This window comes from Sminthopsis crassicaudata, chromosome 2, assembly GCF_048593235.1.
Source record: "Sminthopsis crassicaudata isolate SCR6 chromosome 2, ASM4859323v1, whole genome shotgun sequence".
Lineage (NCBI taxonomy): Eukaryota > Metazoa > Chordata > Mammalia > Dasyuromorphia > Dasyuridae > Sminthopsis > Sminthopsis crassicaudata.
Window position 1 is genome coordinate 272,469,363 of NC_133618.1, and position 14,364 is coordinate 272,483,726.

The following is a 14,364-nucleotide window of genomic DNA, read 5'->3' on the forward strand; positions in this document are numbered from 1 at the left end:
AGATATTAAAAAATGAGTAGGATTAGAGATTAGAGACCTCTGGGTCTCCTCCTTGGGCGTTAGGGCGGCTGGAGATCTGGGTTCTTGGCCTGGAGAGGTAGGCCTTCTGGATTTGTTTTCAAAGTCTCAAGGGAAGAGAGCAGTTTTCAGTTGCAGCCACGCCCGACAGTGGACACTTCCATTTCATCCATGGGAGAGTAAGTCTGGATGTCTTAGGGCCTAATCTGATCTGTTTACCTGTCTGTCTGTCTGTGCAAGAACCTGGATTCTCAGAAAAATAAAATGCTGACGGGCATTAAATTCTTAGAAGGCTATCATTCTGAGACGCTGGATAATTCCCTCTGGTTTGTCTTCTAAGACACATCTGGTCTGATCTGATTCTGAGCACCTTTTTTGGGCACTCTCTGGTTATGTGTGTTAAATGTTTTGTTTAATGTTGTAACTGTGCAGTCTATGTGTGTTCTGTGTGACTTATTTGTTCTGTTAGTTAAGAGCTCTGCTAAAGGTTTAAGAAAAATTATTAGGAATTGGTTATTTCAATATTGCATCTGTATTTAGCATATAAAATTTGCTTGTGAATTTAAACTTTTTAACCTGTTGCACTGATCTGTAAGAAAGAACAGAAAAATGTTGCCTATTTTTAAACTGACAGGAAGGTGTTTCCCCCCTCCCTTAAAGCAGGTTTTCAAAATCTACTAGAGTAAAAGGCAATAAAACCATATCTGATTAAAACTCAGGCTGGAGAAAATATTTGATTAGGAATTTTAGGATGATTATGAAATTGTGGAAAATGATTTTACTACTGCCTTTGCATGCCAGAGTTGTTCTGAGTATTCTTTTAGGCAGTTTTAAAATTTGTGGGAAATAATTTTGCTGTTGCCTATGCAGGCTAGATTTGGTTATCTTTGAGTATAAGATCTCAAGAACAATAGCTCTTAAAAGAGAAGTTCTGTTAACTTGTCTGAAAGGGGTCACATACTTCTGATTAGGTAAAGTTTGGTACCTTCTAAAACACAGTGGGTAATTTGTTATATTATATTATAACATTATAAGTTATATTTTAAATCCAGCTCTGCTGGACATGTAAGTTTTACGGAATCATTTAGCTAGCCACTGGTATTGTGAATTTTAAGTTTTGAAGGGGATTTAGGAGAGACTAGAAGGAAAATTTGCATTGGAAGAAGATTGGATGGGATAGGGAGAAACAGGATCTTTTGTCTTCAAAGGTGAAGATTAACCCTCCCCCACTGCTCTCTGCTACTTTAGCAATGGAGCATCTAGTTAGCCTGGAGTGCAGTTTAGCTCATCTTCCCTCCCCCCTGCCTCTTTGGAGGTAGAGTGGTGGGAAGAGTGGCCACGTGGAATCCCCTCCCCCTCCAAGTGTGTTCCTGACACTTTCTGCAGAGGGTTGGCTTTGGCAAATGATTTCAAGAGATAGGCCGACTTTTAATTAATTGATTAAATATTTGTTTCTTTTGATACATAATAGTTTCCTTGGTTAAGGAATATGGTCACATATGTGATCCAAACTTTGGTAGGATTATTTCTAAAAGTTTAATATTTTTAAGAACCTTTTGGATTTTTTTTTAATGTGATATTAGGATATTCTGCATAGGATATTTTATCTAAGTTTTAATTGAGTGTATTGGGTCAATCTGAGGTCACTTAAAGAGCATCTGAAAATAACAGGTTTTTTCTTTGTCCTTTTGAAAATGTTTCTGTTAGGGACAATATGCAATCTGGGATATTAGTCTATTTTAAAAGCAAACTGATTTGCATGTATAATGTTCACTTATGAAACTGTCTACTTAAATATGAACTTACTGAGACAAGTTTCTTAGTGTTATCAATATAAGATTATGGTAAATATCTGTTTAGGATTTATCTGAAACTTTGGTTAATGGGATTTGTTATTGGAAGTAACATTTCTTGGGCTTATATTTGAGAGTTTTAAAGCTCCATTGGGACAATTATCTGGAGTAAAACTGGGTTAAGGCTATGAGCATAGGGATCAGTTTTGATTGCTTATGTTATGTTATAGTTATGTCCCTGCATTTTTTCCTCCTGTGACTGATTTCTATTATAGAGCAATGGTCAATAGAAACTGTTAATGCAATTCAATTATGTCATACCTTGCTATGTCCAACCTGGTTATATGTAATCATTATATCCTAAATACTTGGGCAAATAAGTATTTAGCCTGATCGTCTATCTGTTACTAGATGTTATGCTTATGATATTCAAGTGTTTTTTAAAAGGTTTCCATCTAATGAGAGAACAATTAACAGTGGTCTGTGAGACCTAACTGCTGCTTTTTTTATGGGGACTATAGCTGACAGCCTTTTGCCTGTGAGACAAGCATCTCTTCACATAGAAAGCTGCTGGTCAATCTATTTTGGCCTTGCCACATCTTGTAGCAGTCCTTGTGGACCAATCTTTCCATCCCAGACTGTTCTAACCTTTATTTGTTAGATTTGGGGGGGGGGGGGAGAGAGAGGGAGGTTGTTGTTGTTCTAGATTTTGGTCAGGTATTGATTTGCTTCTGGGACCTAGATCAGCTTTGATTGTCAGCACACCAGGCCACACCACACATATCCCCGGCATGGACTGAGAGTCTCTGCCCACACTCAACCTGAAGCAGTTTTGAATGAGGCTTTGTCCCTTACCCCTGCCGGACTGATATGGGGGAGTGGGAAAGTGGTTGATGAATTAACGGTAAAATTTTAACTGTATTACTCTGTTTAAGATTTGGGATGGAACTATTGCTGTATGGTTGAAAGATTTTTGGGAAACCCTTCTGTATTAGTTTGTTATATATAGGAATTTTGATTCACTCTTGGGATTTATATGTGGGATGGTTATTTGATATTTCCTTTCCCTGAAAAAAAAAAAAAGGGGGGGGGGAAGGAAGAAGACATAGGAAATTGAGGAAACTGGTGTATTTTTCTCAAAATACCTGAAAGAATGGGAAGCCTATTCACTTTGCCTTAGGCACTTCTGCCCCACTTCCATCTAACTAGTTCAGATTGAATTGGAAATCCTTTAAACAGTCCTTTTCGTTTTTTACTCCTTGCTTAAATTTACTGGACTATGTTTTGCTGGATATGCTTTAACTTTGAAATCCCTTATTCTGTTGGAATTGCCCTAGCTGACTCAAGTTTTGGGAATTATTTTTTAGAAATAAGCAGAAATCAGACACCTGTCCTGGGACTGGCAATCTCTCTGATCTGTTTCTCCACTCCTGTTACCCTTGATCCTTAATAAATATTTCAGCATTCTCAAAGGACTTTGCCCTTGCCATAATTCCTTACAGTTTTCTAGTTTTATTTTGGTTTATTTGCTTTACATAGGGTTGGTCAAAATTTATGATGCTAAGACCTACCTAGAGGAAGGTAATTCAATGATTTGAATATTCAGAAGAAAGTGTGGAATGTTGTGCTACAGTTCTCTCTTATTGTCCTAACTCAGTTTCCCTAGTTGTCCTGCCTTGGTTTTCCTGAATTGTTCTCCAACACCATCCCTCCCTCCTAATCATGATGATCCAGATAAGGAGAAAGACCTCCTAAATTAGACATCACCAGAATGTTGGGTGCCTCTCCCCATTCTGTAATCCCAATTATCAGATATCAGATATCCCCCATGCCTCCCCCACCCTGTCAGAACCGGACTGTTAGTCCCGTGTTCCTGCTCTCAGCACTCTTGACTCTGCCCCTGCCTTGTCTTTCCCCTGTATCTGAGCCAGGTGTATATATATTATTGAGAACTCACATTGTTGGCTGGATTCTTGGAGACCATAGTCTCATTCAGCCCTGGGACCAAACAATGGATCTATTTGGCCCCATCTCTCCCTTTTAAATAAATTAAATGCTCTCTAATCTCTATCTTGCCTCAGTTTCTCTGGCATTACATTTGTATCTCCTGTTAACTAACATGTGTTTGAGAAAGCAAAAGCCAAAAACAGGCTGGGGGAACATGTAGGCCCATGTACTAAGGCCAATTTAGTGTCAGTTGAAAACGCTTATCAGGACAAATTCTGGGCTTGTCCTGATAAAGAACCTGAAGGCACAGCTTTTGAGGAATCAGACTCTGATGAGATCCTAGTCTTCAAGTCCAACTTCCATCCAAAGGATGGAATTTACTTTGCAGAATCATTTACACTGAAGACCTACAATAATGTCAGGCTCATTCTGTTAGGACACACCATTCTACTTGTGGATAGGACCATTGATGAGCTTTACACTGAGTTGAAATTTGTATCTTTGGTACTTCCATTCACTAGTCCCCACAGGGCTAAGGGGAACAGTTTTCACATCTCCAGGCTAAACAACCCCATAATTCCTTCAATTGTTTCAGATAGGGCATAATTTTGACCACTCAAGAGTCAATACCCCAGCTATAACCTGAGTGCTTTGGACATTATAATTGTATTAATATAGGCTAAAATCTCATAAAAAACATCAGGCCAGTCACCAGCTAGGTGTTTAATCTCTTTGAATTGCTTAGTACAAGCCTTTTACAAACAGTATGCATCTGTCTTTTCAATAAATGAGCCTAGAAACAGAGCACATATTTACTCCATCTGCTAAAAAGGCCAGAGCTAACTCAAAAGTGAATTTTAACTGGCTTAAAGCAGTATAGTGTGGTGGTGGCAGATGTGCCCACCTTTGAAGAAAAAGATGGACACCTAAACATCAGTATTCCTCAAACTGACCCTGCTTCTCCAATATTTTCTTAAGAAGCAGACTATTCTTTTTATTTTAGGTCCACATTATATCCTTTCCTCTTTTATTTTCCCAAATTGAAAAAGCAAGAAAAACAAAACCTGTTACAAACATGTATAATCAGGAAAAATAAATTCTTGCACTGGTCAAGTCTAAAAAGTAATTGGACTCAATCTGCCTCCACTTTGGACGATGGATGAAATATATAAGAAAATTTAGGAAGATTTTTAAAAATGCAATTCCTTTATTGCTTCATCCCTGATGAGTCACTTCAGAAATGAGTCTGGGCATGGGAGCACTTTAATATCCACTCTTGCTTGCTACTATCTTGAACATGCCTCATGGAAGATCCTGTCTCACTGCTAGCTACTCAGTCCGAGGTCTGAGTAAGGAGAAAGGTTGCCTGTTATTAGACAAGAACCTACAGAGGTTCAGGACAAGCCAGGCTTGTCTGAGGGACTCACCTGTTCCCTATCTTCTTCTTACACACCATGCACAACTTCTCTTCTGTGATGATACACTTTACTTGCTGGTGGAAAATGCGTTCCTCCTGGACCTGAAGGGAGAATGACCAAAATCCAAAAGTATTTGAATGCCAGTTAATCTCCATAAGAAAGGAAGGTAGAGAAAGTACATTTACTGCATCCCTGATACCTCCCTCTCCCCACCCCAATTTTCACCAATTTCTTGCAATAAAAGAGCTGGAAACTTTTAAAGGTCATCTTTGGATGTGACCCATATATAAAGCCCAAGGGTGAGAGTTCTCTCATGTGAGTTCACAGAAAGAGATCAGGACAAAATTCAGGCAGAGAAATGAAGAAAAGCTCTAGTGTTCAGAATATCTGTACCCTTAAGAACTCTGCCTGAAGAAGGTTTTTGAGGACTTGATTGTAACGTTTCTTTTGTGCATTTTCCTCCAGGACCTTTTCCAGAAAGATGCGTATCTCATTAATCTGAGTGTTTGCAGGAAGAAGATTGATGGCCTGAGGACAAAGGAACAGAAAAAGGGATAGTGAGCTGAGAAGGATGCAAAAACCTTTTAAAATAGCTGAACTAATAATTCCTCAGTCCAGCCCAAATGCTATGTCTTCCTTCCTCTCAATTCAAATAAGGTAAACCAAGCAGAGAGAGATTGAGAAAGAAGAGCCTGACCTTAGTAGTGTCTAGTTTGCTGTGATGTAATTCCAAAACCTGAAGGGCAGCTTGGAGATTAGCTTGGGGCTCCAGCAGCTCCATCTTGATTGGTCCCAAGCAGTGAACACTTGGTGGGGACAGATACATCCGAAGCAGGGAAAGATATACCTGTTTCAAATAAATCCAGTGAAAATATACCACTTAATTGGTAGCAGTACTGGTAACCCTTAGAGAATCCCAAAATACCAACTAAATCAGAGAGATAGTGAAGAGTTTGTTATAAAAAAGGAAGTCTGGAGGCAGCAGCTGTCATTAAGCACTCGGGATCATAGAGTTGGGAAGGACCTTAGAAGCCATGGACTCCAACTACTTCATCTTAGTGACCAGAAAACTAAGACACAAGGGAGTTTAAGGGATTTTCTTGCCCAGGGTCACATAGCCAGTGTCTAAAAAGTCATTAATTTTTATTTCTTTAAAATGTATACAACAATAGCTAATATGGAAATGGTTTACATAATTGCATATGTATAACCTATAGCTGATTGCTTCCTATTTCAGAGAAGGGGACAGGGAAGAGGAGATCAGTTTTGGAACTCAAATGTTTTTTTAAAATGTATATGAAATTAGCGATAAAAATAATTTAAAAACTTAAAATTTGCTTCCTTCCCTATGAGAAAAGGGTAGAAGAAATAAGCATAACTCAGTAAAGGTTTTTCCTTTTTGAAAAGGTTTGAAAGCTGAGATCCTATCTATGCTAAGGTTTTGATAGGTGAGAAGAGGCATCAGAGGTGATTCAGTCCAAGATTCTGGTACCAGTTGTAAAGCTGGATTCTAAAAAAATCACTGTGCCAAAATGAAAAGCTGAAAAGAGCAAACTCCTGAGGATTAGGAGACCCAAGGCTCTCTTTCTGTTGTAGTAACTTGATGAACTTTGGCACATGCCATTTAACCTGTCTGGCTCTCCTCTTCTCATCAGTGAAATAAAAAAGTTAGATTAAATTAGATGATCTCTAAAGATTATTCTCAGCTGTAAAATTCTATGATCCCAATCCTAAAAATAGCATATACCTGTTGTGCCACAGTTCTCTTTTATTGTCCCAACTCAGTTTCCCTAAATTGTTTTGACTCAGTTTCCCTTAATTGTTCTGTCTCAATCCCCTTACTTGCAAACCCCCTCTCTGGTTCACTAGGACTGATATAACTCAGAGCTAGTTACACTAAGGTTATAAATTAAAAGTATTTATTACTCAAGAGGGAGTTCAGACTTCCTAACTCCTCCTAAGTCATCAAGAATTTATGAACCTACCCCCCAACCTGTCAGAACCGAATTGATGGTTCCTGCCTGGAGTCCCACTCACCAGAGTTTGGACTCCACCCCCTACCTTTGTTTAGCTACCTGAGCTAAGAGCTATACCTATGTCATTGAGAACTCACATTCGCTGCTAGATACTTTGAGAGGAGAATCTGATCTAGTCAATCAATTAAGCTCTTCAAAAAATAAAATATTAAAAACTCTCTAATCTCTATCTTGCCTCAGTTTCTCAGGCATTATATACCTAAATCTAAAACATCACAGGAAGTGAGATAAATAAAGTCAACATTTATTAAGTACCTACTATATATGAAATACTGTGCTAATTTAGGATATCAAAAAGGATGATAACAGAGAAGAGACTCACTTTTAACCATTACTGGTTATATCTGATCCATTTACAAATCAAACACAGGTATCTCAAGTCAATAGCATCAATAGCACTAACACACTGACTCACTACATCTTAGCAATTCACTCCAATCAGAGTAATCTACAACAAACTTGCAGAAGGCTAGGTAGATTGTGAGCAATCAGAAAAAGATGTGAGACCACATTCAAGAACCACAAGATAGCTGGGATCAAAGTCACAACTTACATCTTTGTTGCCATCTTTGTTTCGGTCATAGTGTTTATGGCAGTACCTGGAAGTGAAATGTGGTAAAATCAGGAATGGAACAAAGCCAAAGTTTCATGGATAAAGGACATTTCCATTCATAGAACAGCTTTATAATTTGTTAGATAAATTACTAGAATTGGGTGCCTTTATAGCAGACAATTTTCTCTCTATTGGGTAGTCGTTGCAAGTAGCTAGTATTCTTAACTTTCTCTGGGCTAAGCAGGATGATTTCAGAGAGGCTTGGAGAGAGTTATATGAACTGATGGTAAATGAAATGAGCAGAACCAGGAGATCATTATACACTTCAACAACAATATTATATGAGGATCAATTCTGATGGAAGTGGCTATCTTCAGCAATGAGAGGTTCCAAATCAGTTCCAATTGATCGGTGATGAACAGAGCCAGCTACACCCAGCAAAAGATCACTGGGAAATGAGTATGGACCATAACATAGCATTTGTACTCTTTCTGTTGTTGTTTGCTTGCATTTTTGTTTTTCTTCCCAGGTTATTTTTGCTTTCTTTTTAAATCTGATTTTTCTTGTGCAACAAGATAACTGTATAAATATGTATACATATATTGTATTTAACATATACTTTAACAGTATAACATGTATGGGACTGCCTGCCTTTTAGGGGAGGGGGTGGAGGGAAGGAGGGGAAAAGTTGGAACAGAAGTTTTTGCAAGGGTCATTACCCATGCATATGTTTTGTCAATAGCTATAATAATTTTTTTAAAAAGTTTCTTTGGGCTAGGATGCTTCCAGATATCTTTTTTGTCTTTTGAACATAACATACACCTAACTCTAGATATTCATAGAAAAGTAACATTAGGATTATAAAGACCACTTACTCTTCAGCCATCCTTGTATCCTTCAGAATGTGGACATAAATGAAGAGGGCTTGTTCGTGTTTCCCCATTCGCCCCAAAAGGAGAGCTCTTTCCTCCAGAAGACCTATAAGAAATTTTTATTTGAAATTAACCACTGCTGCAGGTCTGCTTGAAGAAACTAAATTGCAAGAGAAATTTCATATATGGCTTGGGACTAGAATAAGAAAAGAAATATATCGACTATTTGTGTTCCCCCCAAAAAAGAGTTAATAACTACAAACACCCAAAATATGCTTCTAGGCTACCATGAGCAACCCACAGAATTGGCCTATATCCTAGGAAAAATAATTCATAACTTTTTCCAGGAAGTCACATCCATCAACTGAGCTACTGAGTTAGAAAAGAGTAAGCTTAGCCACAAACACATGTAATGAAACAAGTTAAAACTTGGCTAGGATGAATGTGTGAGCACACACCCGGGGAAGGAAGGGAACACTGAGACACAATGTTGTGGTTACTTTATAGAGAAGAAATTGGAGCATAGATCCCCAAACAAATGGATTGTATGTGTTTTTTTTTTTCATCAAACAGTGACTTTCATTACATTCAGTTCCACAAGCATTATTTCCATGCTTACCATTACCATTACCAGGGATACAAAGACAAAACAAAATGTTCCCTGCCTTCAAGGTACTTAATTTTAGATACAAAATAAAAGGGGAGAAGGTCATGAACAACAAGAGGGATGAGAAAGCCTTGTGTAAGAGGTAGAACTTGACATGAACCTAGAAAGGCAGAGGTGAAAAAGGAGAGCATTTTCCCTCTCTTTTTGTCAAAAGTATAGATGTGGGAGACAGAATGTCATGTACAGGGAACAGCAAGTAAGGAAGCTGTGAATGGAATGGAGAATTTGTGAGGGGCAGCAACAAGACATGCCTTGAAAAGGGTAGAGGGTTTTGTGAAGGACTTTGGATGCAAATTGAGAGTCACTGTGGAGCTAGTTGGTGGTTTTTGTTCAGTTGTGACTGACTCTTCATGATCCTATTTGAAGTTTTCTTGACAAAGAGACTAGAGGGATTGGTCATTTCCTTCTCCAGCTCATATGATTTTTATGATGAGGAAACTGAAGCAAACAGGGTGAAATGATTTACCCAGGGTCACACAGTTAGTAAGTGCCTGAAGTCATATTTGAATCCAGATCTTCCTGATTCCAGGCCCACCATTCTACCCACTGCATTACTTAACTTCTCATTAAGCAGGGTAGTGTAAGGATAATTTGACAACATTGACCCTTGCATAGCCTTGTGTTTCATATTTTCCCCTCCTTCTCCCCAATCCCCCTCTCCTAGATGTTATGTTAAAAATCCAATATGTGCAAACATATTTATACAATTCTCTTGATGCACAAGAAAAATCAGATCAAAAAAGGAAGCAAATGAGTAAGAAAACAAAATGCAAGCGAACAACAACAAAAAGATATCTATCCTTTAGACAGTTCAATGTGAAACAAGGTTTGGAGGAGTACAGAAGGGAAGCAGGAAATGCAAGGTGGAGGCTATTATACTAACCTAGGTGAGAGGGGATAAGGGCCTGAATTAGGGTGATGATTGCATACATTAGGAAAAAAAAATGGACATGGATACAGCAGATTTTGTAGAGGCACAACTGAAAAGATTTGGAAACTGACTGACCACTTGGGGCTGACAAAGAATAAAGAACAGACAATGATTCCAAGGCTGTAAACCTCTGACTGAAATAAAACGGTGGTGTTCATCCAAACTTCAAGAAAATTAAGAATAGGGAGAGGTTGGGGAAGAAAAAGCATATTTTAGACCAGTTAAGTCTGAGATATCTATTGGACACCAAAGTAGAAGGATCTTGCCAGGGAAGATCCTAGGACTCAGATAGAGTATGTCAGAAAATTCCAGGCTCTCCAGATCTCCCCCCCCCAATAACACAAAACTGTACCTCAGGGTGAACACAGATTGATGAAAAACAAATAAGAATTAGGGCAGAACAAAGGTATTTCTGAGACAAGAGAAGATCCAAAGAAAGACCCCATGATGGAGGGTTGGTGGGTGTGAAGTGTCAATAGTCTTGAGCTAGCTCCATTGAAACAGCAAGAGGGAAGCCCTGGGGGTAGCTGGGTTTGGAGTTAACCACAGCTCCAACGACAGGAACTTTCATCTCCCAGACAGAGGGAGATAGTCAAGTGTCTGAGTCCAGGAAGACCAAAGGAACCTCAGCTGATAAAGACCACCAGGCCCAGCTAAGCTGCTGAGATGTCACTCTGGGCAAGATGGAACTAGCACTCCCCAGGGAGCACAGAAGCAGCCAGACAGGGAAGCTGCTGGCTGCTGGCACTTAGGAAAAAGGGGAATTCTTGGTTTGGGGTTCTAGGACAGAAGGGAAAACTGAAGTGAAGCCAGACAGCACCATCTTCTCTTCCCTCACCCCAAGACTAAAGAGAAATGCAACTAAGAAATTCTTATTAAAAAGAAAAAAAAAGAAGTGTAGGTAAAAGGGGAAAAAACAAAAAACAAAACAAATATAGACAATTACTTTAATAATAGGAAAGACCAGGGTTTTTCTTCAGAGGAGGATATTGAAGTTAAAAAACAAAAAAAACTCTCCTACAGCAAAGAGTAATGTTAAATGGTTATCTATCCAAAAAGAATTTCATAGAACATCTCAAAAAAGACTCTAAAAATCAAATAAAAGTGATTGGAGAAAAACTTTTAAAAATTTATTTTATTTATTTATTTTTTTTAAAGAAGGACAATCCCAGGGGAAAAAATGATTATGAAAAGGTCAACCAACTAGAAATGGAGAGTTGGGAAGTAGAAAACGAGTCTTTGATAATTAGAATTGAGCACAGGGAAGTCAGTGAGGTTATAAGAGACCAAGAAATAAATTTTTTAAAATATAAAGAATAAAAAAATAGAAGAGAGAATGATACATCTCATAAGATAAACGATATAGAGAAGAGATCAAGAGGAGAAACATAAAAACATAAGAATAACTGAACTACCTGAAAGCTATGATCAAAAAAAGAATCTTGATATGACGCAAGAAAATTGTTCTGAAGATACAGAACAAGAGGAAAAAGTAGAATTAGAAAATATCCACCAATCACTACCTAAAAGAGATCCTACAAGGAAAACATACAGGAATATCATCACTAAATTTCAAAACTCCAGATCAAGGGAAAAAAAATCTTACAAGCAAAACCAAGGACAAGAAGAACAATAAAAACAATTCAAATATGCTAGAGTTACAATTAGAATTGCACAAGACAGCAGGTATAATAAAAGACCGAAGGCCCTGAAATACTATATATCAAGAATCAAAAGAACTAGCAATGCAGTTGAAAATATTATATCCAGCAAAATTAAGTATAATATTGAATGGAAAAAAAAAAGGAAATTATTTTCAAGAGTTTGTCACAAATAAACCTGAACTCAATCTAAAATTTGACACATAAGAGCAACATCAAAGATCATATGAACAAACTTTTTACGCTTTATACATGCAAATGTAAAGCATATGTCTAAGATTTCATTAGTAACTGGGTAATCAAAAACAAAAAAAAACAAAAACAAAAAAAACACCTAGGGTAGACTGAGTGTGATGTGACTCCAAAAAGCAAAGCTTCTTCAGAGAATTGTTATAAGGATCCAAATGAAACAGAAATGAAGGTGCTCAATAAGCCCTGAGGCCCTATACAAATGTAAATCTGTGCCTTCCAGATAACTGTAGTAGGCTATGGCCTCCAGTTAGATAACTTACCATCAAAAGGGAAGTCGCAGATGAGCTGGCTTGGGTCATAGCAGTTGGAGATCTCCAAGAACATTAGAAGCTTCTGGCGGTATTCTCCTAGCTCCCCCTCCTCATTACCAGCAGGAACTGGAGTCTTATCTAGGGGAAAACGAGGCTCTATGCAAGAAGTGATCCACAAGGGGCAACATCACAATCAGAATAAAAAGAATGTCACATTCAGAATGAAATACTGAAACAGTAATCTATATGTACCATGGAAAGACAAGGTGAATCTAGGTGAAAAGCCTCACTGGGTTCTTCCCAAGGCTACAGTCATCTATAGGCTGGCTCTAGCCTGGGAGGAGCTCTCAGAGATAGGGAGTCATTTATCAGAACAACCTGCAACTCCCAAATCTGACTCTTCTGGGGTTGGTTAACTTGGGCATATATATGCCTCTAAAAGTTTTCTGCCCATACAAAGATCTGTATCCACCACATGCTCCACATTGGCAAGTTCTGTGCTCAATCTATGGGACAATCAGAGATTTTTAAGGGCATTTGTACCTGTAGGGAAAGAGCTGAGGTATTCCTTCATCAGTCCTTGGACCTTCTCACAGTACAACCGGATAAGGCAGTTATGGAACTCAGAACCTGTCTCTTCCCAGGTATGGATAATATGTTCCTAGAATGAAAAACAGATTTGGCCTATATCTTCTATTTCAGTCATGTCTGGTTCTTGGGGACCCCATTTGGGATTTTCTTGGCAAAAATATTGGAATGGTTTGTTATTTCCCTCTTCAGCTCATTTATACAGATAAAAAAAACAAGGGGAACAGGATTAAATTACTTCCCCAGGATCACACAGCTAGTAAATGTCTGAGGCTGGATTTGAACTCAGGAAAATGAATCTTCCTGATTCCAAGTCTGCCATTCTACCCACTGCGCCCCCTAGCTTCTTCTCTACAGATAATTTAACTTGGAAAACCCTACAAATTCTTACACCTTGTAAAACTTAATCAATCTACAAATTATTAAATAGCAGTTCTTTTATAACTTATATTATTCTTTGAGTGTCAGAAATGATTTTCCTGATAAGCAGTCTTTTAAAATTTAAACTCAAGAATTCACTTGCTTAATCCCAATAATCCCATCTTGACAAAGGTGTTTTAGGTATTTAAAATCTAATTAGTTATCATTACTGAAAATCAGGCTGGACCAACATAGGTCAAAATTTCCATTCAGTCTTTCTTTCACTAATCAGGGCTTGCCACAAATGTGTGAAGTTTCATAAACATTGTCAAAGTATCTACTCCGAACACCAAATGTAGTTTGTCAAAGTGTTTCAAAGGATACTGAAGCAAACTTTTCATTTTACAATTCTACCCAATTTTTTTTTAATTCAATTTTATTTTATTTTCACAAAGATCTACCTTTCTCTCCCTTTCCCTTCCAATAAATTCACTCTCAACCATAGATAAAGCAAGGAGAAGAAAGCTCTTGTTATAAACATGCAAGTTTATAACTTGATTGTGAATTAAGCAAATTCCCTTACTGGCTGGCCATGTCCCAAAATAATATACCTCAGTCTTCGCTTTGAATCTATCATTTTTCTTTCAAGAAATGTTTACTCATTCTTAAGGACACAGATGTCTTTTTTCACATGTCCCATGTCCTAAACATAACCCAGGATGGTTCTGTAATGAACTTTAAGACTAGATAAATAAATAGGCTACAAAAAAGAGCACCTTACCAAATAGGGAATAGCCAAGCCCTTAAAGTTTTCTATTAAGAAGTTCAGCACACGGTCTCGTGGTAGAGCCTCCACTTCAGGGAGATCTTCAGTAAATATCTGTCAGAGTAAAATATGTTTCTATCATCAGAGCCACTGATGGACACCCCAAACTGAGCTCAGGAAGATACAAATATATAAGCAGGTGGAAGAATCACAGAATGTAAAATAGAGGAGAATCTGTCTGCCAACTTAAA

At 37.9% G+C, this 14,364-nt stretch overlaps 1 protein-coding gene across 2 annotated transcripts in view; it reads right to left on the minus strand.

Annotated features, from left to right (window-relative positions):
* The window catches only part of VPS39 (VPS39 subunit of HOPS complex), a 58,031-nt gene that overhangs the window by 3,346 nt on the left and 40,321 nt on the right, over positions 1 to 14,364 (minus strand). Inside the window, exons 17-24 of one of the 2 annotated variants that reach the window (XM_074289370.1) lie at positions 14,129 to 14,227; positions 12,943 to 13,060; positions 12,409 to 12,555; positions 8,641 to 8,743; positions 7,766 to 7,811; positions 5,874 to 6,023; positions 5,570 to 5,704; positions 5,186 to 5,277 (exon numbers count right to left, since the gene is read on the minus strand). In XM_074289370.1, the coding sequence (XP_074145471.1) occupies positions 5,186 to 5,277; positions 5,570 to 5,704; positions 5,874 to 6,023; positions 7,766 to 7,811; positions 8,641 to 8,743; positions 12,409 to 12,555; positions 12,943 to 13,060; positions 14,129 to 14,227 (890 nt within the window). The remainder of the gene's footprint in view (positions 1 to 5,185; positions 5,278 to 5,569; positions 5,705 to 5,873; positions 6,024 to 7,765; positions 7,812 to 8,640; positions 8,744 to 12,408; positions 12,556 to 12,942; positions 13,061 to 14,128; positions 14,228 to 14,364) is intronic. The other variant, XM_074289371.1, reaches the window with a different exon arrangement.